At 34.4% G+C, this 25693-nt stretch overlaps 1 protein-coding gene across 6 annotated transcripts; it reads left to right on the top strand.

The window, feature by feature from the left end:
- Positions 1–938: 938 nt before the first annotated feature.
- On the top strand, positions 939–23858 carry RNL (RNAligase). Of its 6 annotated transcripts, XM_020358779.3 has the most exons (27): positions 944–1344; positions 1490–1903; positions 2627–2677; positions 2796–2878; positions 3155–3254; positions 4025–4103; positions 4682–4805; positions 5452–5558; positions 6330–6458; positions 6812–6876; positions 7100–7264; positions 7635–7795; positions 7932–7963; positions 8712–8872; positions 10139–10218; positions 10883–10948; positions 11099–11388; positions 12108–12215; positions 12503–12600; positions 14058–14118; positions 14514–14590; positions 14691–14762; positions 14852–14928; positions 21195–21275; positions 21893–21995; positions 22185–22343; positions 23063–23858. In XM_020358779.3, the coding sequence occupies exons 1-27, from the start codon at positions 1189–1191 to the stop codon at positions 23450–23452; spliced, it is 3489 nt and encodes a 1162-aa protein (XP_020214368.1). In that variant the 5' UTR covers positions 944–1188; the 3' UTR covers positions 23453–23858. The 6 variants fall into 6 exon arrangements, with proteins under 6 accessions (XP_082917392.1, XP_082917395.1, XP_029127173.1 ...); XM_083061266.1 differs by lacking the exon at positions 23063–23858 and having other exon boundaries at positions 939–1344; positions 21898–21995; positions 22158–22328; XM_083061269.1 differs by lacking the exon at positions 23063–23858 and having other exon boundaries at positions 939–1344; positions 21898–21995; positions 22104–22233.
- The last annotated feature ends 1835 nt before the right edge of the window (positions 23859–25693 follow it).

The raw sequence follows: 25693 nt of genomic DNA on the forward strand, positions 1-25693 counted from the left end.
AAATTATTTAGTTGATAACAATTTATTGATCATAAAGTTATCTTTATATTATTTATCTTTCTTAATTAACACTTATATATCTTATAATTAATTAGAGTGTATATTTTATACAATTGTTCTCTTTTAATTAATTAAGATAATATATTTCATATGAATATATTTCCCTAAATAATTAAAAAATATATTTTAAAAAATTTATAATTAATATATTTTTATTAAATAAGATAATATATTTTTAATTAAAAATAGTTAATTTTAAAAATAATTAACATATTCATATTTTTTGGTTCGTCCCTGGAATATCCAAGCCGATAATGGTGACTAATCTTTTTGCTAGTTGGAGGCACCTCAAAAGGTGAGATTGCTAGGTTGGAGGCACCTCAAAATGTGAGATAGCAGGCCCCAAAATTTAACGCAGTTGCATACACAAGGCAAGATTCCAACTCCTGACCTTGCTTAAACATAGATCAACCCTTACCACTGAACCACACACTTAAGATTAATTAACATATTCATATGAAATAATATAAATTGAGTCTTATATAAAAAATATTTTAATTTGACTTTTTATAAAATAAAAAGAAAGTTAGAAACGAGTATTAAATTTTTTTTATAAAAAAATTACAATCATATCATTGCAATGATGGTCACAATTATATTTAATAAAAGAATCCTATTTATTAGTTTCTTAATTAGTGCTATTCCACATTTGTCAAAACTCTTTTTATAAGTGCTTTTTAGTTTTATCAATATTAAAAAATTACGAAAATATAAAATTGCGGTATTTATTACTATTAAAGATGATTTCAACCCATACAACATTCCTACAAACGTATAAAACATAAATATACTCCTATTTATTTATTTATTTATTTATTGCTATTTACATGTCTAGAAACTACTAACATTTTACAAGAATATTTGCAACGATAATTTAACAAACACGTGGAGTTCTGACTTGCTTAAACCACCCCATGGCATGCAGGGCGTGAAGCATTTGGCGCCGCAACTCGACCAGACCCAGTAACCTCCCTTTACCGAGTCTCCCTTGCACTACACCTGCGTGCGTGCGTGCGTGCGTTCGTGCTCTGCAAGTATTGTCAATTTCTCATTCGTTAATCCAATCCCAAATCTCTCACACACACTCTCTGTATATATATATATATATATACAATCGTCCTCACTTGAATGTCGGCACCGCAGAGATTTCTCTGCACATTCTCTCACGCTATCCCTCTCTCTTCCGCTCTCTCCACCTTCAAACCTAGACCCTTCGTTTTTCTTCCCTTCGCTCACTCTAACCGGACCTTAGCTCCTTCTCTCTCATCAATGCCTCGCAATCAGGTATTCCTCTTTCAATTTGCTCGATCATTTTCTTTTGTCGAATGCTTACTCCGAAACTGAATATTTGAAGTGCCTATGATTTCTCGATCGGTGCTGGTTTCGAGGTGAAATCGCGCTGAATTGTAACCGATTGATTGTTTTGCAGCGAAGTGGCGCGCAGGTGGCGCGGAGATGGAAAGAGAAAGGCAAGGCCGAGGGACAGTTATCCGCTGCGGGAGACGCAGGTGCAGCCGCAACTGCGGCGGAAACCGTTACTAACAGGCTTGCTGGAATGAGTATCGGAGAAAACAGTGGCAGAACCGCGGCGCAAGGTTCGATTGCGATTTGGAAACCTAAATCTTACGGAACCGCGAGTGGAGGCACTGTAACTGAAGCTGAAAATGGAGCAGGAGTTGCTGCGAGTGTGGCTTCGCCGCAAAAGAGTAGTAGTAGTGGTTTGAGTAAGATATTTCGCGGTAATCTGTTGGAGAGTTTCACTGTGGACAACTCCACGTACACACGTGCACAAGTCAGAGCGACTTTCTATCCGAAATTTGAAAATGAGAAGTCGGATCAAGAGGTATATTCTATGTGTCACGCTTGTTTCCTGTTTTGGAAAGTGTCTTGTGATTTCTGCGCTTTTTGTTTGAAGTGTGTGCTTGAATCTTATCATTCTTGGATAGTTCTAGTGAAAATAAACGTAAAATTGATGGAAGTTTGGTGGTGAATAGGTTTTAGGATTCAGGGAGGATGAAATAAAGTAATAAACAGTTCCTGAGAGGAACTTTTGTCTCCTTGAAGGATTTCTGTTTGCTATGTGAAGGTGTGTTTGTTTATGTTTCCTCACACCAGTTTGTTCCAGCTTAACTAGTAGTTTTGAGTTTAAACCCTAAATTTGTTATATCTAGCTGCATGAAATTCTAGGATTACATCATGTGAAGAATACATGTAGTTTCGTACCAAAAATTACTCTGCTCAGTGTTAGCTGAAATAGCCCTGTGAACCTTGCACATTTCCTGGCACCAGAAGTTCTCTCACAAATGAAGGAATCGCGAGGTTTTTAAACCTTGACACTAGGAGAATGATCCCAAGTTCCCAACAGCCATGTATTCTAACTTTTTAGAAACAATATAGAGTAATTTCTAATTGCCTGTATTTGCCTCAGGTTTTTGCATTTTTTTGGGAATTTTTTATAACTGATAATAATTTCTTCTGGATAAGGAAATCTTGTTTTCCTTCTGGCAATTACCTATGCGTATGTAGTTTTAAAACTGTTACATGTATGTATTCTGTATGGCTGTAGGTCCGGACCAGGATGATTGAGTTGGTATCAAAAGGGCTGGCTACCTTAGAGGTATGGTGATTATACATGATGTCACATAAATTTTTATAATTTTTTTAGGGCTGATAAATGAACTTTGATTTGATTGATTTTCATTGGTTGAATTAATTTTATTGACTTGCATGTGCAGGTTTCACTTAAACACTCTGGATCTCTTTTTATGTATGCTGGTCATGAGGGTGGAGCTTATGCAAAAAACAGTTTTGGAAATGTGTAAGTGCATGACAGATTTGCCCTCCTTTATGTTTCTTTTTTCATTTAGCTTATGCTTGCTGTTTTATTTTTACCTTTATTGTAAATAATGATCATGCAGTAATTCAGCAAATGGTGAAAGGTTATGGCATGGGAAATTTTTTTATCCATACATAAGTTATTTGCTAGGAGTATGATTGTTGTGGTTTCCATATTTCTAAATACATTTTCCTTTATTATCTCATTTTGTGTAGCTACTTTTTGTTTACTGGTCATACCATTTTTTTTCCTGAGCAGATATACTGCTGTTGGTGTATTTGTTCTTGGACGGATGTTTCGTGAGGCTTGGGGAACTGAAGCTTCAAAAAAACAGGCTGAGTTTAATAATTTTCTTGAGGTAAAATTATAAATTATAAATAAAGAACATAGGTGGATTGAATTTCATAGCATGTCTAGGATTTTGTGATAGTGTTAGCAAAAACATCTCAAAGGATGGAAGAAATTTAGCTGCAAACATTTTTGGAATTTTGGCAACTGCAGGTACATCTTGTACATAAAATTAGAAAAGAATGTGCTGCAATTTTTTCTGTTTTTAAACTTTGCTTTATCATGTTCTAAAATTTCAGTTAAAATGTTTTTATCCCAAACATTTGGTCACTATGTGCACTTTCAGCCCTTTTATTTTATCTGGAAAATTCAGGGTGTTCTTGTTCAATTTATTGTGGCTTGAGGAGAATTATTCAGAGATGCCTTAATTGGGTTAATTATAATTAATTTCCAATCTATATCTGTTGAGAATTTGCCCACTCTCGTTATTTTATTTTATTTTTCTTTTTTAGGTTGTGCTTTCTAATCATTGCAGGATTAATGTTAAAAATGTATAAATGATTAACTTGTGACTAATGCGACACTCTTTGAACTGGTGGTACCATTTGGTTTTCTGTTTCTCTTGATTTTAGAACTAGGCAAGCTTGCATTTTGTGTATAATTTTGACTGATGTCTTTTACCCCTTCCAACATGTTCAGTTCATGTGGCTGGTGATTGTATTCACTTTGTAACTATTAGTTGATACTAGTGCATGATTTTGATACTGCATTTATTTAACTTCTAGTTTTTATTCATGCTCAAGCACATGAAATGAACATTATTATTATCTTCTTTTTCAGAGAAACCATATGTGCATATCAATGGAATTAGTAACTGCTGTTCTTGGAGATCATGGACAGCGTCCCCAAGAAGATTATGGTAAAATTCTTTTACTTGATCAGTTCTAGATAAACCCTGGTATTTTGAACAATATAGTGTTTTTAGCTTCAGTTGAAAAACAAAGTATCAATTGAAAAATTGAATTCATACTATTGTTTACTACATGATGAATTTACTTAACAAAATCTGTTTTTGGCTATGTCAGATTTCAACTATTGAATTGTAAGGAATATTATAGAGATGTATAGACTGAGCTGTATGGTTATAGCTACGATTACAGATATTTCATATGTAGTGTGTATTAATTATAGTCTAAACCTGTCCTGTCTTAGGTCTTTTATTAATTTTGCTATTTTTCTGATGCACAATCTACTATTAGTAATTACTAATTTAAAGTTTCATGACTCAGTTTTCTCCTGGACCAGGAGTTTGAAAGGGAATGAAATTCTTACATATGTGTCTGAGTTAATTCTTGACATGGAAATAGTCTACCGCATTAGGAAGCAAAGAATGCTTCAAATTTCTAATATTCCTGTTCAAAGATTAATTTCATTTGGAGTTTTTCATATATTTGTTTCATGTCACATATTCATTGTTTTCTTTTATAATTTGGGCAGCGGTAGTTACAGCAGTTACTGAACTGGGCAATGGAAAGCCAAAGTTCTATTCAACTCCTGAGATTATTGCTTTCTGCCGAAAATGGCGCCTTCCAACAAATCATGTGTGGTTGTTTTCATCAAGGTGAACATTGAGGATTTATTTTATATATAAAAAAGGATTTTCATTATTTGACATAATGCAAATGATGTGAATACGTTATTTCTTTTAAATTAAATCTGGTTTTTAAATGGTGATATACTAAAATGACTAGTGTTGCCTAAGAAACAGTGGATCATTTCTATTTATGTTGAAGCACCAAACTATCTTCCAAATGAATACCTTTTGTCTGTGAATTTGTAATCTTTTGTGATTAAAGTATGATGTATTGGTATTCTTTGTAGAATTTTTTTGGAGGTTTGTGACTCCGGCTTTTCTTTTTATAATGGTATAACTTTTTGACTCTAAGCACTGTTTATTTGGTCTAGCCATAATTACCTTAGGTTTAGTGTTATTAGGAGTGCTACGAGTAGGAGGGACACATGTTTCTTACGAATATGATTCTTTTTCTTTGGTTTGTTTCATGGTTATATCCCAAATATAATTTAAATAAACATATAATATGTTCTGTTGAGCTAATTTATTATTTAATTAAAATGTGTTCAGTCTTTTGCTATTATTTCAAGTCATACATTTTGACTTGACTTTTTATCATTAATATAATATTCTTCAAGTCTTCACGAACTAGAGAACATTTTGGTTTCACTTTCATGGCCCTATGTAAATGTAGAAAATCAGCCACTTCTTTCTTTGCTGCCTATGATGCCCTATGTGAGGAGGGGACTGCAACGTCTGTATGCAAGGCTCTCGATGAAATTGCTGACATCTCAGTACCAGGTAAAAATTTTAAGCTTAGCATTGATTCGGTTAGCTAGACAATGCATATATATATCATGCATCACACATGAACTGTTCTATTCGAATAAATGGTATTTGATTGAAAGCCATTTCAAATGATTACTTAGGGAAGAACATGTTGGCTCATTAGATAAATAAATGAGAACCCCTAAAGAAGAATACCATGAAATCACAAGCATTCTTGATGCCATAAATTTGACTTGTGAACTTCTTACCTCATAGTTGGTTTTTATTTTTTCATTACACTGGCTGCTGAACCACAACTTATGATGTAAACAGTACCTTCTCAAAACCATAATATAGACCTTCTGCTCTCACTCCCACTTTGTTTTTACTTCTATCATAGACAAACAATATATTTCTGAAGCCAACTTCTGGAGGGTTTGTGACTAGTAATTATATTTGCTACTGCAATTATAAGAGGAATTTGTGAACTGATATTCTACTTATATAATTCTTTTGAAGTTTGAATGCAATATCTTGTTTTGAAATTAAGTAGGTTTAGGGTTTCTGCTACTGCTAATAAAAGAATTTCTGAACTGATATTCTACTAATAGATGCTTTTTGAAGTCTGAATGTAATGTTTTGAAATGAATTAGGTTTGTAGTTTGTGTTCTTGTTTCAGTTCACTGTGTTTTATTAATTTCAGTATTTCATTTTCTTTTATTGTTAGTCTCTTTTAACTGCTCAATTATGTGTGAACTATTTGTCAATTTCACTCTGTATTTATGTATGTTTTCATAACTGAAGGTTCAAAAGATCATGTAAAAGCCCAAGGTGAAATTTTAGAGGGTCTTGTGGCTCGTCTTGTAAGCCATGACAGTTCAAGCCATATAGAGAGAATTTTGAAAGAATTTCCTCCTCCACCTGCTGATGGAGGTACGCTTATTGATTCTCTAAATATTGTGTGCCTGCTATATCATTTTCTTAGTTGTCAACCTTGTTATTTTGTGCTGTTTAATGATCAATATATTCAATTTATGCCATGTCATATGTACTTGATTGTTGAGGAAAGATGATTAGATATGCCAAAGCTTGAGATCATAGTACTGGTAATAAGTCCAAGTGTGCCAGGGAAACATAATAATTGCAAGCAAATTTGGACCTTTTTCAAACGGAAAAGTTACCTACTCCTCCCCTCTCTACTAGCGAACTTTCTCGACAATCATTAATATTGGTCAAAGTATATATTACAATTTAAAATAATGTATGATTTTTCCTTTCTTCTTCAGTGGCCCTTGATTTTGGACCAAGTCTAAGGGAAATTTGTGCAGCAAATAGATCTGATGAAAAGCAGGTATGGAGTAAACTACATTACTTTAATTAAAAAGTTATGTACAATTGCAATTCTTGAGTTGGATATGGAACCTTTCATTATAGCTTGTAAAACATTGCAATTCTTGGTGTTGTGTCTGTCTGCACTATAATGACAAGGTTATTTAGGAATAAAATTGAGAATATTCAAATCCAGATTGACTTTATTAAGTAATTTAGTATTGTGATATGGAATGTTTCTGCAGCAAATAAAAGCACTTCTCGAGAGTGTTGGTAGTTCTTTTTGTCCTGACTACACAGACTGGTTTGGGACCGATGCTGCTGATTATCATTCAAGAAATGCGGACAGATCTGTTCTTTCAAAGTTTTTACAAGCCCATCCTGCAGACTATTCAACTAAAAAGTTGCAGGCGAGTTTAGACTTTCTATATCCTAACCTTACACATTGAAATATGTAAATTTCAACCAACTACTAAATTATTTTGATGTGCAAGTTTGTTTATCCAATAAATTTCCTCAGTATATAGTTGACATCTCCTTTCTAATAAATTATTTCTGTATAATGAAAAAAGTGTTTACTGATAGTTTTTCTTTCTAGACTTGAACAATATTATTATTTTGCTCATTGCATGGTTGAAATGGCCTCCCAATTCTTGTTTAGTGTTGACCTTTTGTTTTAATTTTCTCCTGCAGTTTATGCTTCCACCTTTTTCTAATAAATGCTTTATTATTTTCCATTCATTTCATTCTCATCACAGCTTTGATTTGAATTTGAATCAGGAAATGGTTCGGTTGATGAGGGAAAAACGATACCCTGCTGCATTCAAATGTTATCATAATTTCCACAAGGTTGATGCCATGTCAAGTGACAGTCTTTTCTATAAAATGGTCATTCATGTGCACAGTGATTCTGCTTTTCGGCGATACCAAAAAGAATTGAGGTCTACTTTTAATCTGATTTTCTCCCTGGATAACCAGCTAGTTTAATATTCTGAAAAATTCAATTAGAGAATTTTCAATGTTTTACATCAAACATTTTCTTGATAATTTTGAGTTTTCAATTTTTGGCACTTTCAGGCTTAAACCAGGATTATGGCCACTATATCGAGGTAAATACTTTATTTTCCTTTTAATTTTCTAATATCATATTCATGTATGTGAAGTTTTTAAGCTAATGTTTCCAGCTCCCTTTTGAGCAACTATTGATTATATTGTTGATTAGGTTACCGACTATATGTATTGGTCCATGCTATTTGTTTAGGCATTAAGAGTTTGATAGTTTTTGTTGAGAGAGATGTAATTGTTTGTATTGAAAATGTATATTTGACCATTTTAACCTCTTCATGGATTGTGGAGCATGGATTTTCAAATTGAAGTTGCTTACTTAATTTTTGACTGTTAAAAATTTCATAAGCACTAAACAAGTTTCATTCATCTAGATTTATTTGGATTTCTCTGAAATTTCTAGAATATGCAAATCAAACAAATTCATTGATATTATGCTCTTCCGTGCTGCAATAAAAAAGTGATAAATTATTAATCCTGTGGATAATTTTCATAAATATAAACATATTATGTATCCCTCTGAATGCTTTATTTGAAACAACATTTAACGTTAGGTGCAAACTTAAATTATGAGGAATTTAGGGATATAGAGCATGTGGCATATTTCACTATATCGATCATTGCACAAACTAATGCTTATGGTGTGCTAGCTTGTGAAACAAAACACAACCTCTAATGTTATATATCACCAATTGATGCAGAGTTACGTTTTGTTGATATATGCAGAACAGATATATGTTGCTTGTTATTCTTATTGATTCATACAAGTTTCTGACACCTAAATGTTCGCAGGATTTTTTGTTGATATCAATTTATTTAAGGCAAACAAGGAGAATGCTGCTGAAATTTCTAAGAACAATGTAAATGAAATTGGTAACGGGAGCTCTGGGAAAGATGACTTAGCTGATGAAGATGCAAATTTAATGGTCAAATTAAAATTTCTTACATATAAGGTATACATCCATATTTGAAATATCTGATAAATTGTATCATTCAAATCATATTGTTTATGCATTTGAATGGTGATATGGTGCCCCAAAAGTATGTATCTTATTTATAACTATTTTTTTGAGATTATAATATACAGACTTTGTTCTTTCCTATAATTTTAAATTTGCCAAGTGACAGATTGTAGCTTGTGTGCTTTTTGTTTAATGTTTTATATATTTATCCAGCAGTTTTACAATATGGTGCCCTTAGGTGTGTGGAACATAGGAAAGAAACTGAAGAGCAATGCTAATATGTTTTGTGTTGGAACTATTGGTGACACCATGTGTTAATGTGCTCAAAATATAAGTGTAAAAGAAGTTTCTCGGGAAGGGTCCATTTATATGCTTTATATTGGGTATCCGTGTTCCTTTTTGTAGCATCTTCCTTGCTTCTTAAGCATATCTTCATGCCATGATTTTGAAGCATTTCTTCCATTAAATGCCTTTTGATTTTCTATGAGTTTTTAAAATTATTTTGCTTTGAAATTGCATTGTGAAAGTTCACGTCATTTCTTTGTGATAAGGATGATTCTTTGGTCTGTAATTTTGTTTAGTGTTGTATACTATCTACTTTAGGTTATCAAATAGAGATTCCAATCATGAATTGCCATGCTAAATTTTGAATCATAAATCATAGTTTGTATTGAACCATAGATTCAGAAACATAAAAATAACTTAAAATATATCATATAGATGATATATTATGTTGAATGTTATGATTTTAAACTAGGAAAAGATAAGAACAACTTAACTATAAGCCTCTGAAACAAAATTATTAGTTATATTTGAGTTTGTGAAACCACTATATTAGAAGAATGGAAATGAAACAATGAAATAACCAAATAGAGTGGTGCATTGATTGAGTGACAAATAAAGTAGGGGAACTGTGGAATAATCAAATAAGATAATATTAGAAGTGATCCTTCAATTCCTTTTTGTTTAACAATTTAAGCTTAGGTGAATTTTAAGAATTTTCAATTTCTTTTCCGAGCATTGGTGTAAGAAAAGTAGAAAAAAGAAAAAAAAAAAATGTATTGTTGAATCGTGTGATTTATATCGATGATGTGAAATTGTGCCGATTTATTCACAAAAGATTCAAAGTCATTTGAAATTCATCTTATACAATTGATAGCTAGCCAATTCATATTGAATTGTAGGATTCAAATTGTGAATCATAAGAGCTTAATAACTATGCTTTATTCTTATTCTTATTTTGGATCTCTGTCCCAGTTGCGAACCTTTCTCATTAGAAATGGCTTGCCAATTCTGTTCAAAGAAGGGCCAGGGGCTTACAAGGCTTATTACCTCAGGTAAATTGTGTTGCTTGCAGTGAAGACTATAAATCTAGTTCTTAGAGGATTTCAACTGCATATAATATTGACAGTTGGGCAGATTATTCATCAACATCACCCTTTCTGCTGCATGAATGTGTTTACTATGAGACTTTTCTGTTAGGTCTAGGGCAGTTGAGCATGAACAGTGACTTCATACGGAAACAAAGAATAGTACTGAATGTGCATGAAGGATATTAGTAGAGTCTAATTCTTAATTTTTTTTGGTCCTTTATTCTGCTACACAATAAAGTACCTTTATGATGAATCCTCAACCCCAAAATGTACATTTTCAGAACAATTTTTAACAAAAAAAAAAAAAATAAAGCCTTCATTAATCTTGAATCTATGGCTATACCATTTATAATCGTCTTCCTATTGATCTATCAGCTTTATAATTATGCTCTTCTGGTTTAGTAACTCTTAAGGGCAATAATCTATACTTGATGGACAACATGTTCTTGGTGTTGGAATTTATTGAATGGAAATTGAGATATTGTATCAACATGTATCATATCTGTGCATCATTGCTTTAATTCAATCATAATGATGTGAAAGATGTAAAGTTATAATATCTGTATCCTTGTCATCCAAGGTTACAATCTGAATTACATATTTCCTTTTTTCTTTTTCAACTTTGCAGACAAATGAAAATATGGGGAACCTCTTCAGCAAAGCAGAGAGAACTTAGCAAGATGCTTGATGAATGGTAGTTCCTGAATCATTTCTCCTGATGACCTGTAACTATGAATTTACTTGCTGTTTAAGTGTCCCTTTCTTTACTCTTTCCATCTGCCTGTATTTTTCTTTTTCCAACTATGGTTAGTGTATCTGGTTAAGATTTTTTCTCTGATTACAGGGCTGTGTATATAAGAAGGAAGTGTGGAAATAGGCAACTGTCATCATCATCATATCTAAGTGAAGTCGAACCTTTTCTTGAGCAGTTTGCAAAACGTAGTCCACAAAACCAAGCTCTGATAGGTTCTGCTGGTAATTTAGTTAGGACTGAAGATTTCTTGGCCATTGTTGACGGAGGCCAGGATGAAGAAGGTGATCTTGTGGCAGAGCGGGAGATAGCACTGCCAGGGTCTACTATCTCAGTCAAGGACACAGTTCCAAAATATGAAGGGTTGATTGTATTCTTTCCGGGTAATTCTTTTACTGCACTCATAGTCATTCCCAACATTTAGATTTATATTTTCTTGGTCATCATCTTCAAAACCATTGAAGATCAAGAGACCTTAAATTGTGTATAATGGGTTTTAAATGTGAGCATTTAGAGTAGGTTTCCACTTATATACTACTGTGGGTGAAGTAATTTAAAATGCCTGCATGTTGATGAATTGTCTGCTTTTCTGTTTCATGGACTCTTACAGTGCGTGGTAAACAATCTCCTGTTAGTGTTTAATGAAACTAATGTGACCATGGGACAGGACAGAAGTAATGAACTGTCCATGAGTTTAATGATTCCTCCTCTGCTGCAGAGCCCCATCAAGAACAAGGATTTGGAGTTAACTCAAAACTCCAAGCTTATTAGGTTTCTCTGTTTGAGTAATCATTCAAAATAAAAGCAAGAAAATGTATAATGGTAACTAAAATTATAAGCTCTGGGCTGTAAATTTTGAGTTGCTATAGTTTCGTGGGAACTTCAAATATGGCTTATTGGTGTTATGTTGTTTTAATGGGGTTTACCGTGGAGGTTTTGCATTATTCGTTTTTGCTAAATCTTGTGTCTGTAGTTTAGGCATAATTGATTCTGGTGTTGATGCATAATTAGCACAGTTTCCTATAATACAGTTATGCAGCCTAGTGCTTGAATTTTTTATGTTTTTAAGACTCATCTTCAAGGGATTTCACCCTTCTTCCAGGAATACCTGGTTGTGCTAAGTCTGCCCTTTGCAAAGAATTGCTAAATGCCCAAGGAGAACTAGGAGATGATCGACAAGTTCATAGTCTCATGGGTGACATGATTAAAGGTAAATTTTCTCATAAAAATATTTCATATGGTGCTTAAATTGCTGAGGTTCTTAACAAGCTTCGGATTCACATCATGTATCCCACTGTTCCAGTGATCTTATCTATAATCGCTGTAAATGTTCATTGGTATTATTATCTGTAATTTTTTTTTACAATTAACTGATTAAGTAGTGATAGATACCTTGAATTAGGTTTCATAAAGCATACTGTTCTTGAATGAATACTTATGTTTATCAGGTCAGTTCTACTCGGATAACTAATATGTAGTATTGTGGGGTATCAACAGGAAAATATTGGCAGAAAGTAGCTGAAGAACGCAGAAAGAAACCAACTTCTATAATGCTTGCCGACAAGAATGCCCCAAATGAAGAAGTTTGGAAACTGGTTAGAGATCTTTTTCATTAGGGCTTATTGAATTTATTTCTTCCGTTAGTATTTTCATCCTTCGCTTGATGGTAAATTGACATATTTAATAGCTAGGACCTCTCTTACATGGAATGTTTTTTGATATGATGAAACAAATTTAAACTAGAATTATGGTTGACTTGATGTGAGACAGAAATATTTCAGTTTTTTTAAATTTGTTTTTTATATTCACTAAAACCTTATGTCAGGTGGTAATTTGTGTTCTTCTTGGATGGCCGGGATAGTGTAATGTCATGATGAACTTTTTGTATTAGAAGGTAGACTAGAAATACAAAAGTGATATGAAACATATTTGTCAATCCCTGATAGTAGCATGGTATGACCTACTCCAAAAACACTAGTGGGATGGCCACTGTACTGAAAATTATACATACAGGCAGATAATTAATATTGCACGCATAAATGTTAAAAAAGTTCAAAATTAAAGACTTGTTCATTACTAATGATCGAAAGCCATAGTCTAAACAGTAAACACAAGGAGGGAGAACACAAGGGATGAAGTCCCGCAGCAGAACAAAGGAAATAAGTCACAGTAACCAAAATTAAAAAGCCAGAACAGAGCAGACATGTGAAGTTCTTGCCTAGGAGGGAGAGTACTACACATCTGTGAAGAGGAAACCAGATGGGGCGCATGAGTGGGGTTGGCTGAAATACCATTGGGTTGCTAGAAATCAGCTGGGTCTGTCCAGAAAATCTGTTCAGCTACTGGAAGTATGTTTTTTCTTTGAAGCTCCAAAAGGAGGGTGCTTTTGCAGAAATTCATTAAGTGAGATGGATTTCAAACCCTAATGCTGAAAGAATAGGGAATCACAAAATCCCCCTCCCCCCCTCCCAAATGGGTGGGAAACCACAGAAAATGGGAAAGTTGGGTTCTGTACCGCACAGAGTAGCTGCTGCAATTTCAGGCTGCACTGACCGCAGCAGCAAAGCAGTTTGTTAAACCCAAGTTTCCTTGAGTTGGCGTCCAGTAAAACCTTGCAGCCAGAGGAACTGGACATTGTTAAACCCAACTTCTACTGTGCTAAAGCATTTCCCATTCCCACATCTCGATGCACATTGAATGGGAATCCTATTCTCACAAAGGATTCATGTTCAATGGAGAACAGAAATCCATACATGCCTTTCCAAGTGTCTGGTATGAAGGGATTCATTTTAGTTTTGTCATGTGTGTGTATTATATAGTGAAAGTAAGTTTAGGGGGGTTGAGGTTGCCTCCTTCCAAGGTCAGGGGATGCTACTGCAAGGGCTTACATTGGTACTTCTTATAATTTAATTAGAGAGAAATCACTTGACTTTTAGCTTTTGATTTGTTAGTCTGCTTCTGGATGGAGTCATTCTTCTCTGGCTATAACTTTGAATCATCTACTTATTAAAATTTCTATACTTTAACCTAGTCACACTTGTCAAATATGCAGATAGAAGACATGTGTCACAAGACCAGAGCATCTGCTGTACCAGTTGTGCCTGAATCTGAAGGTTATGTTTGTTGTCAGTTCTAAATTTTTGTTTCGACTAAGTCTGTTAATGTTTGTTTTATAAATCTAAGGACATTGTGTCTTTCATCTCAACATAAAACCAATTTTGAAGATTTTGCATACCCTTTTTGCTTCATATACTTTAGTCTCTAGTAACATGCTCGAATAGTGTTCTTAATTTGTTTTAAAATCTGGAAAAATTTAAAAATGATATTGGTCTGGCCTGGTTACAATAAGAAGTGTCAGCTGTGTCATATACTCGTATGTTTCTTGACAGTAAAGAACTCGACTTTTAGGTCCATTATCTCATACAATGCTTCTCAGTAATGAAGAACTCCATTTATTTTCAGCTTCATTTTCATCTTAGTATATTCATCTCTCTATTTTGTTGTGCAGGAACTGATTCGAATCCATATTCTCTTGATGCATTAGCTGTTTTCATGTATCGTGTTCTTCAACGAGTTAATCACCCGGTATATGTTGTTTAGTTTTTTCTGGGAATATGATCCCTGATCTTTCCAAAAGTTTTATTACCTTCCACTGACTTTATTTGATATTTTGAAATTTCTCAAGGGGAATCTTGACAAAGCATCTCCAAATGCTGGCTATGTGCTGCTAATGTTTTATCATCTTTACGAGGGCAGGGTACAATGCTTCTTTTCTTGTTACTCCATGCTTATATATTTAAATGCTTTTTAATTGTATATATTTTAAGATTTTCCGATGCTTGTCAGAGCCGTAAAGAGTTTGAGGGTGATTTAATTGAGCGTTTTGGGTCTCTTGTCAAGATGCCACTATTGAAATCTGATAGGTACTTTCATGATATCACTATCTGTTAACTGGTATCAATATTTTTATTTTATTTTCTTGTTTATCATTTAATGTTCTTAAAGTAATTAACAGCCTGGTAGTATCCATTATATCCCAATCTTTCTGTTATTATCTAAATTTACTTTTGTTATGCTGACAAAAAGTAACTGATGAAATTTACTACTCGTATATCCAAACACTGTTTCCAATAAGGAAATCTTGATTCTTAAGATAGATTGTGAAAGGTGTACTTAAAATAGCTGGGGACAATGTAACTAAGCGAGTGCTAGCAACACACTTGTAACACTTTTTTATTAGTTAAAATTTTTTGAAAATTTCAAAATTGTGAGAGATTTGTTAAATAAAATGTGAAAACCACAAATTATGATTTTCAATAATTTCAATTAATAAGAGGGAGAGGGAGCCTGTTCAAAAAAATATATTAGAGAGTATGTTCTTAGCATTTCTTGTACAATTACAAAACCGCCACAAAACTGGTGGTGGTTTTACCAACTCCATGAACCCAATTACAAAAATTGTAGAAGATGAAGAGTTCAGTTATATATATATATATATATATATATATATATATATTTTTTTTAACTTTAGGAACTATGAGAGAGAGAGATATGAGAGAGAGTTTTAGAGAATTCAGTGAATTGTATTATTGATGAATGAAAAGATAAAAGCAAAGATTACAATAAGCGTATATATAAACATAACCAACTTCTAACTAACTATGACAGTTAACTAACTTCAATACACTTAATAAAGGTGTTTATTATTCTATTCTCTAATATACCCCCCACAAGCTCAAGGGGGATGAAAGATAGTGGACGAGTCAGTCACATTGAGCTTGGACCTAAGAAACATAAACCTCTTGGGTGACAGAGCTTTAGTTAAAACATCTGCATATTGATGTTGAGCAGGTATGTGGGAGACAATAAGAGCTTTGCTTAACACCTTCTCTCGAACAAAAAAGATGTCAAGTTCCATATGCTTAGACCTTGAGTGTAGGACAGGATTGTGAGATAAAGAAACAGTACTTTGATTGTCACAAAGTACTTTGGGAGTATTAAATTTGACGTGCAATTCCTTTAGAAGGGATTGAAGCCATAAAACTTCCGTAACAGCTTGAGCCAAGGCTCTGTATTCAGCTTCAGTACTTGACCGTGCAACAAGTAGTTGCTTCTTTGACCACCAAGATACAAGATTAGGACCAAGATAAATGCACGCAGCTGAGGTAGATCGTCTATCATTAGGATCAGCTGCCCAGTCAACATCAGTGAATGCAGTGAGATTAAAAGAATTAGTAGATGTAGCAGGTGTGAACAGCAGACCATGACCAAGAGTGCCTTTGAGATATCTAAGTATCTGTTTAACCACTTTCCAATGCTCCTCCATTGGTAAGCACATAAACTGACTTACTTTATTAACACTAAAAGCAATTTCTGGCCTTGTAATTGTGGCATATTGCAGAGCACCAACAATGGATCTGTATAAGGTTGGATCATCAAATAAAGTGCCATCCTTAGGGAGTTGTTGACCACCAATCATAGGAGTAGATATTCCTTTACAATCCTCCATTTTAACTCGAGTGAGAAGATCCGTAATATACTTGTCTTGAGATAACAACAGTCCACCTTGAGGAGTAGCTTTAACTTCAATACCCAAAAAATAGTCCAAGGAACCAAGATCCTTGAGAGAAAAATTGGCATGAAGCTCATTAACCAATTTTTGCAACAAGTCTGACGAAGTACCTGTAAGAATGATATCATCTACATAGACTAGCATGTAGACAGTGGTTGTGGACTGAGAGAGAATAAACAGACTTGGATCACATTTGCTTTTGGTAAAACCCAATTGAAGTAAAACAGAGGTCAGTCTGTCAAACCAAGCACGAGGGGCTTGCTTTAGACCATAAAGTGCCTTTTTCAACTTACAAACAAGGGTTTTGTTTCCAGATTGAACAAAACCAGGAGGCTGAGACATATAAATGTCTTCCTCAAGCACTCCATTGAGGAATGCATTGTTAATGTCCAGTTGCTGAAGAGGCCATCGAAAGGAAACTGCCAAAGAGAGAATAGTCCGAATGGTGACTGGTTTTACAACTGGAGAAAAAGTCTCTGAAAAATCAATACCAGGTTGTTGATGGAAACCTTTTGCAACAAGTCTGGCTTTGTATTTGTTGATAGAACCATCGGGATTTTCCTTAATTCGAAAAACCCATTTGCAACCAATGGGTTTCCTTCCAGGAGGGAGATCAACTAAAGTCCATGTTTGATTGTTATGAAGAGCTTTAATTTCAGCTTTCATGGCATTTAACCAGTTAGGGTCAGTGAGAGCAGCTTTCACTGTCTTTGGTTCTGCGTTAGACAGTAAAAGTGTGGGAGTGATTCGAGGTTGAACAATTCCATTCTTGGAGCGAGTAATCATTGGATGAACATTGAGCTGCCTGGCAGAGGATGAGTTGGAGGGAAGAACAGGAGTAGCAGATGATTGGTGCTGAGAAACTGAAGGTGAAGGTGAGGTAGCAGTACCAGCACTCGAATCAGAATGCAAGGTGTTGAAACTTGAGGAGTCTGAGTTGGGGTTGAATGCAGACTGAGTTGGTGTTGACAAAGAAGGATTGTGAGCACAAATTAAAGAAGGAATTGTTGACACCGAAGTTGCAGGGTTGGTAATTTTGGTCTTGGGAGAAAACAGATCATGATAGGGAAACCGCATTTCATTAAAAATAACATCTTGCTGATGTAAATTCGGCCAGACTTACTTAAGCACTTATAACCTTTGTGACTAGGAGAGTATCCCAAAAAGACACACTCCTCGGATCTAGGTTGAATTTTGTATTGATTATAAGGTCTAAGTAGGGGAAAACAAGAGCAGCCAAAGATCTTGAGAAATTGGTAATCAGGATTCTTGTGGTAAATCATTTGGTAGGGTGATTGAAAATCAATTGAGGAAGATGGTAACCTATTGATTAGATAGGTAGCAGTCAAGAATGCATGATCCCAAAATTTTAATGGAAGTGAGGCATGATGAATCATAGCTAATCCAAGTTCAACAACATGTCTATGTCTCCTCTCAACCATGCCATTTTGGTGATGAGCATACGGACATGTGAGCCTATGAACAATCCCTTGTTGTTGAAGATAGGAAACCATAGGACGAAATTCACCACCACCATCAGTCTGGACAGATTTCAAAGGATGTTGAAACTGTTTTTCCGCAAGAGCCTTAAAATTCAGAAAATGAGAGAACACATCCGATTTCTTGTGGAGAAGGTAGATCCACATATAACGTGTACACGCATCCACGCATGTTAAAAAATAAGAATAACCACAACTAGATTCTAATGATGCAGGTCCCCAAACATCAAGAAAAACAAGTTCAAGCGGTTTAGAATAGATAGTTGTTGAAGATTGAGATGGAAGTCTATGAGATTTTGCAACACAACATGAATCACAAAAATCAGAATTTTTATTAATAGGAGGAACATGAATATTACAAGATTTTAAAGCTTTAGTTAGTGCATCATGATGAGGATGCCCTAACCGCAAGTGCCATTGTTTGTAAACTGTGGGAACAACCCCTTTACATGTTTCAGACAGAAAAATACAAGGTTTAGAAACACTGGAAATAGAATTTTCTGGAATATCATCTTTTGGTGATTCACTTTTTGCTAAAGATGGATGAAACCGATAAAGCCCATCTTCACCAAGTTTTCCTTCAAGAAGAGTCTCGTTCAAATCCTGTGATTTGACAACACAATAGTGAGGATAGAATACAAAGTAGACATTATTGTCTTTGGCAAATTTGGAAACACTCATCAGATTTTTGGTTAAATTGGGAACAAGGAGAAGATCTTTTAAGGACAAAAGAGTAGAGGAACGAATAGGGGACCGAAACACATTAGAACCAATTGAGGTAATGGATGTACCTTGGCCATTAGCCATAACAATGTGCTCAGCTCCAGTAAATTGAGCACTTTGAAGTAAATGTTGTGGATCGGGAGTAGCATGGTGTGATGCTCCTGAATCAGGAATCCAAGCTGTGGCTGTGTTCAGGACAGGAACAGGTTGTTGTGAAGAAGAGGCAAAGTTTGAACGAGCTTGCTGAGTGGCAGATGGAGTAGCTTGAAATGCAAAACCAGGTGGTATGAAGCCAGAATTGGGAAAAATCGACCCAAAAGAGCCACCTGATGCATATGTAGGCCACTGGGATGATCCTGGATGTCCAAAAACATTAGGAGATCCAGAAAAAGGTTGAATTCCAGTATTAGGAAGAAAGCCAAAATTGTGAGAGCCATAGCCGGTTTGAGGTCCAAGACCAAAGCCAAAATTCTGAGGAGCATAACCATTTGGAGATCCAAATCCAAAAGAAGTGTAAGGAGAAACATTGGGACCAAATCGTTGATAGCAAGTTGAAGCTTCATGTCCTCTTTTATGACAAATCTGACACTGAATTGATGATCCACGGTTTCTGCCACCACGTGAACCACCACGACCACGTCCTCCATCACGGATTTGACCAGACAAACCCGTATTGTAGCCACCCTGAGAATCAAAAGCTGGGTTCTGAAACATATTCTGCTGAGCGCTTGGCATTTGGGACTGCTGAAATGCCAGATTCGCACTTGGAGTTCCATTGACAGCTGAGGTAGTTTGAGCCAGATTTATTGTCAAAGGTTCTTGAATTACAGATGTTTTGACTTGTTCCAACCGCGCTTCTTGAGCAAGGATCATAGTTTCAATTTCACCGGGGGAGAGGGCATCATCACGACTGACAAACGTTGTGATTGTGGAGATTAACGAATCATAGTCACTTGGAAGACCTCCAAGAATGCATTCAGCATGCTCTCTGGGAGAAACAGGACTTCCAATTGAGGCAAGAATTTCAACTATAGTGCTTATTCGAAGGAGATACTCAGAACAGGTCCTGGTACCTTTCTTGATGGTACGAAGTTCAAGTCGGAGCTGTGTGGCTTTAATTTTCGTGAGAGAGTGAAAATGCTGAAACACCATATCCCAAACCTGGTATGAATGACGACAGGAGACCACTCTTGCTTGAATGGAATCAGACAGGGTAGTCAAAAGCCAAGAGAATAGAAGAGAGTCCTTGCGATCCCACGTGGTGTATTCAGGGTTAACATTATTTGCATCACGGTCTTCACTTGTGAGGAATTTCATCGGAATTTTCGGATTAACAACAAACCGCTCAAGGTCATGAGCACGAATTACAGCCGTGACCTGTTGCTGCCAGGTCATGAAATTTTTCTCATCAAGTTTACAGGTTACACTTTGAGAAAAAGTGTGCGAGACAGTTGAGGAAGCCTGAGTAGAAGCGGAAGCCATTGAACAAACGAAACAGAGATGGAGACAAACGCGCAAGAATCTTCAAGAATCAACAAAGAACAAAGACGACGAAGAGAGCAAAAGAGACGCTACGAACCAGAAAATATCACAATAGAAGTTTGCGAAACTGAGCAAAAACAGCGAACACTAAACCAGCCAAACGCGACACGATCAAGCAAGAACGGCACAATCAGAACAAGGAATCAGCCAAACACGACGAAAGAGCGTCAAAGAAACGATTCCGAACACAGAAAAAGAAGACGACACAAACGCCCAAGGTTTGCCGTCAGAAACGATGAACTAACAAAAAAAAAAAAATTGCAACCAATTGTAGTCGTAGCGCGATGCGGAAGCAGGTACGAAGAACAACAAATCATCGTATGTAAGAAGACTATACAGTAGAGTCGAGGACAAAGAAGAAGAAGAAAAATACTTCCCGGTCCCTAGCTCACGATGATACCATATGAGAGAGAGAGATATGAGAGAGAGTTTTAGAGAATTCAGTGAATTGTATTATTGATGAATGAAAAGATAAAAGCAAAGATTACAATAAGCGTATATATAAACATAACCAACTTCTAACTAACTATGACAGTTAACTAACTTCAATACACTTAATAAAGGTGTTTATTATTCTATTCTCTAATAGGAACCTAATTAAAATAATCAAAAAGTTCAGGGACCTACTGGTTTCATTTCATTATTACATTTTCCTTTTACATCTGGTTGGAGTCGCTTATATCTGCTTTATATTTTCATTTGAGAGTATTTCTTTGCAGATGATTTACAGTTGTTATGGGATAACTCGAGCCCGTTTTCATTATGAATAGAAAGCTCACTAGAACTCTGAAGCAGACTGTATAGATCTATTCTCTCTCTAATGTTTCTTATTTGTGCTTTTCCCCATGTGCAGGAATCCCCTTCCCGAGGCAGTGCAGTCCATTTTAGAGGAAGGAATTGATCTATATAAACTCCACACTAAGAGACATGGAAGGTTAGATTTATGATATTTCACTTGCATATGTGAAGATTATTACACTATAGTTTTTGTTTTGAGAATGTATAGTGGACTTGGTAGCTTCTACAACTACTACAGCAATAGGATGTGACCTTTTTATCATCTGTGTTAGGGTATATTGGGATGTATTTTGGATTACAATGCATAGAACTTGCAGTAAAATGAAGGAACCTAGCTGCATATCAGCCTCCGTACTTCAGAAAATTTTATTACCCCACGCTGATATTTGTTCCAACCTGCAGAAAATGTTTTCGTCTTGCTTGTGTTTTAAGTCAAAACAGCAGTTTTGTAACTTTAATTCAATTGTTGGACAAACTTCATTTTGATTTTTCAAATCTTTAGATTTCCTCCGTCAATTATGGGAAGGTCCAATACCCTAGGCTGTACTTATCTTCACCCATGTATTCCCCCGACAATCGTAGTGCTATAATGCACTTGAATTTTCCATCCAATGGTGTTCTTATAGCTGTAATTGAAGTATGAGTGACAACAATATGTCAAGTGGCCTCTTGTTTACTTTATTTAACCCTGTTTTGAGGTGATTGGAGTGAACTGAGAAGATGACAATCTTAAATTGATCCTTATTGTGATAGATTAGAGTCTACCAAAGGATCATACGGAAAAGAATGGATAAAATGGGAGAAACAGTTACGGGAAACTCTTTCTGGAAATGCCCAGTATTTCAATTCTATTCAGGTTAGTACATCTAGCATTTTTCCCGCTATTGTCACATTCTCTGTTCTTTTTGTCCACTGTTATCTACTGTGTTCATCTAACATTTTAATAACCTTGGTTTTTGACTAGGCATTAGGCAATGCCAATGATTGTTTTTAAAATCTACAATTATGCTCTGAACAGCTATTTTTTCCCCTCAACATCCTCTAGGTTCCATTTGAATTTGCTGTCAAGCAAGTGTTGGAACAAATAAGAAACATTGCCAAGGGAGATTACACACCACCAGATTCTGAAAAGAGGAAATTTGGTACCATTGTTTTTGCTGCTCTTAGCATGCCAGTTACTGAAATTCAAGGCATCCTCAATAAAGTAAGGAAACTTCTGCTATTCTAGTTCTAGTTGCATTCTGTTTTCTACACTCGGTGTGTTAACTGAAAACTAACTTTATTTTGCTCAGCATTATTGTTGACTTTTAACTATAAAGGCCATGAAGAGACAAACAGCCTGAATGAAAGGCAAATCATATTTAATGTTGAGGAGTTTGTTTGTTTGTTTGTTTTTTTTTTTTTTCCCTTTTCTTTTCTTAGGGTGGGGGTAGAGATTGGAGAAGGTAAAAGAAATTTACTATATTTGTTTTTTGTAGCAGTATTAGCCTTTAACCGGTTTATACCTATCAAACCCATCTTATTACATTCAACGGATCAAGAGACTTGACCAGCTATGAGCAATTTTGTTATCTATAAGGTTAGCTAAGTTCTGCAATGTAGGTGGCGGGATGGCAGTAATAAAAATGCTTATTAATTAGACCGTTTATTTCACTTCGATCTTGAGTGAGAGATATTAGCCTTACCTTGTATCTGGAAGAAGCTTTCTTACTTTGTTCGGTATTTCCATTTGAAAGAGGCCATAAGTAAATTATCCATCCACAAGGGCTCTATGGGTGGTTCTTATCCCTCTCCCTTGGTTTTCCTCTTTTCCTTCTTTTGTCTACATCTACCTCATTTGTGTATCCAAAATGTTTTCCACATCCGTGTGTGTTACCTTGGTTTTAGGAAACAGTATCTGATGCAATAATATATGTTATGCAGTTGGCCCAGAGTAATCCCAAGATTGACGTATTCCTTAAAGACAAACGTTTAGAGAATCTTAATCGAGCTCATTTGACTCTTGCCCACAAGAGAAGTCATGGCGTAAAAGCTGTAGCTGATTATGGTATCTATCTTAATAAAGAGGTGCCAGTGGAGTTGACAGCATTGCTCTTCTCAGATAAAATGGCTGCATTTGAAGCTTGTCCCGGGTCGGTGGATGGTGAAAAGATAGTTTCAAAAAATGAGTGGCCTCATGTTACCTTATGGACTGCTGAAGGGATTGCAGCCAAGGAGGCTAACTTGTTACCACAGTTGCTTGCAGAGGGGAAAGCAAATCGGATTGACTTCAATCCCCCCATCAATATATCTGCCACAGTTAACTTTTATTGAGTTCCTTTTGCTCTCGTCTTTCTAAAATAAAACATACTGAAATGAAGGTGATCACATGCATTTATTTGTTTATTTATTTAATTAACAAGATCATACACTTTGCGCATGCTGAGTGGGCATACAGGTTAGATCCAATATTTAGGGAGGATGATGGAGAAAGTTTTTGTAGGAGCGAGCATTTTCTCCTGAGGAATTGTGTATATATAAGCTGTTTACTGTTTAGAAAGCCGAGTATTGTTTCTGGAGTCTCGTGGCCGAACTTTCACCATATGAGCCTATGAGGCTCTCATCTTTGTTATAGTTCTTTCTCTTTTTTGTTTTCTAATAGTTCGGTCTCTCTTTATCCATGACATGTGTCATTCTGCTTGTGGTTACAAGTTTTTAATTATTTATTTATTAACTTTAACACTTGGCATTGTACATTAACCATATCATAGCATTTTTAGTGGGAGTTGCTTATTTGTGGATTGCTTAAATTTTAACAAAGTTGTTTGTACAAGCAACTTTGCTAAAATTTAAGTAATCCACAAATTTGATGTAGCATGATATGGTACTGGGATTGCTTACCGGAGATGCTCTTGGGGAAGCATTCATTATTAAACCCTGTGGATTTGATGTTGGAATTATTACAAGAAATTAATCTCTGTAAAATGTTAAATTATGATTAGGCCTCCTTTTAAATGGTGACTCGTTAGATAAAACAATACTTATTTAATGCATATTATTATGATCAGGTCTCTTGTGGAAGACATTTCCATTGGAAATAAGTTAATTATTTAAATAAAAGAACAATATATGCATATTATTTCTGGTTGGCTTGTAGCATGAAATTTAAATATGCGTAAAACAAATTATCAATAAGCACTTATTTATAATTTAAGTAAAATTTATGGCTAATAAAAAAATATTTAATTCAACAAAGTTGACAGGATAAAATGGACATTCGTTACTGTCTAGGGACGAACATTTGCTAACATAAAAAAATTAATATAAAACTTCACTTTTTTAGAGGGAAAAACAACACCATTAATCTGATCCATCTATTTTATTTTTATTTAAGAAAAACTATATCTAATGGTTTTTGATTATCGGTCGCCTATGAACCATATCCTCAAAACATTTTTCTTCACGGTTCATCCATGAATTAAATGTCACCCACACTCGAACGTTCATAGTAGAATTTGTACTAAATTAGTAATATGCCACATATCTCAAACCAAAGATACATTACTTCGTAAAATTAAGTTTAAATATATTTCAAATTCCTATAAATATCGTTAAATTTAGTTTTAGTCTTCATAAATTTCTTTTAAGTTTTAATCCGTATAATCTTTTTTTAAAATCTCCATAAATTAGTAATGACACTAAATGTATTTAATCTCATCGCATCAACTATTATTCAAAAATATATTTAGGTGTGTGTAATGCCATTAATAAGTAATAATTACTTTTAAGATTTTTAAATTTGTGAAGATTTAAATTTTAAAAAATGTGAATGCATGACTTTGTTTTTTGTTGATTTTTTTTTCTTCTTTTTAAAGAAGAAATTGCCTCAACATTTTTGAAAAGGTTCTTAAAATTTAAGGAACTTAATTTCAGAAAGGTAACCTAAAAAAAGTAGGCGAATGAATTTTTAGAGAAGAGTGATGATACATTCTCTGAATCGTATTCGTTCGAAACGTTAAAATATCAATATTTTTAATAAATTTATTATAAAATAATTATTTAATTTAATATTTTATAATTTAAATTATTATTTTAATCATTCAGAATGAATTTCGTCACACGCATTCGGAGGCTCAATCAAAGTAAAAATAATTTTTTTCTTTTTCATCTCTTTCTCTTTTCACCATTTCATTTCTCTTCTATTTTTATCACTTAGCTCTTTCTCTCTTTTAAGTTAAAAACAAATAAGTATTAAATAAATTATATTTTACTTGTAAGTTTATTTTAAACTAAAAAACAGATTAAATGTAGCCTTATGCATTTATTTTCTCTGTTATAAGTATTTCTTTATCAAATATGTTTGGATTGCATCCCAAAATTAAAAGAAAAATGTTAACAATACATTTTTTTTAATTAATAGTTGAAATTTATTAAAAATAATATTTTTGTAATTTTTTTTATATTTTTTTAACGAGACTTGTTCTTATTTTATAATTTGAATAAAATTTAATAAATAATAAAAAATTTATACTAATATATAAAATAAATATTCTTTTTAATAATCATCTTTATTTT

The sequence above is a fragment of the Cajanus cajan genome, chromosome 8, assembly GCF_000230855.2.
Source record: "Cajanus cajan strain Asha chromosome 8, NIPB_CcT2T_4, whole genome shotgun sequence".
Classification (NCBI taxonomy): domain Eukaryota; kingdom Viridiplantae; phylum Streptophyta; class Magnoliopsida; order Fabales; family Fabaceae; genus Cajanus; species Cajanus cajan.

Bases quoted from the DNA above. Each gene is read 5' to 3' on its own strand.
- RNL (XM_020358779.3), top strand. From the start codon at position 1,189: ATGTCGGCACCGCAGAGATTTCTCTGCACATTCTCTCACGCTATCCCT. The intron at 7,265-7,634 runs GCGAGTTTAGAC...AATTTGAATCAG, and splicing joins ATTCAACTAAAAAGTTGCAG to GAAATGGTTCGGTTGATGAG. The intron at 21,996-22,184 runs GTTAGTACATCT...AACATCCTCTAG, and splicing joins AGTATTTCAATTCTATTCAG to GTTCCATTTGAATTTGCTGT.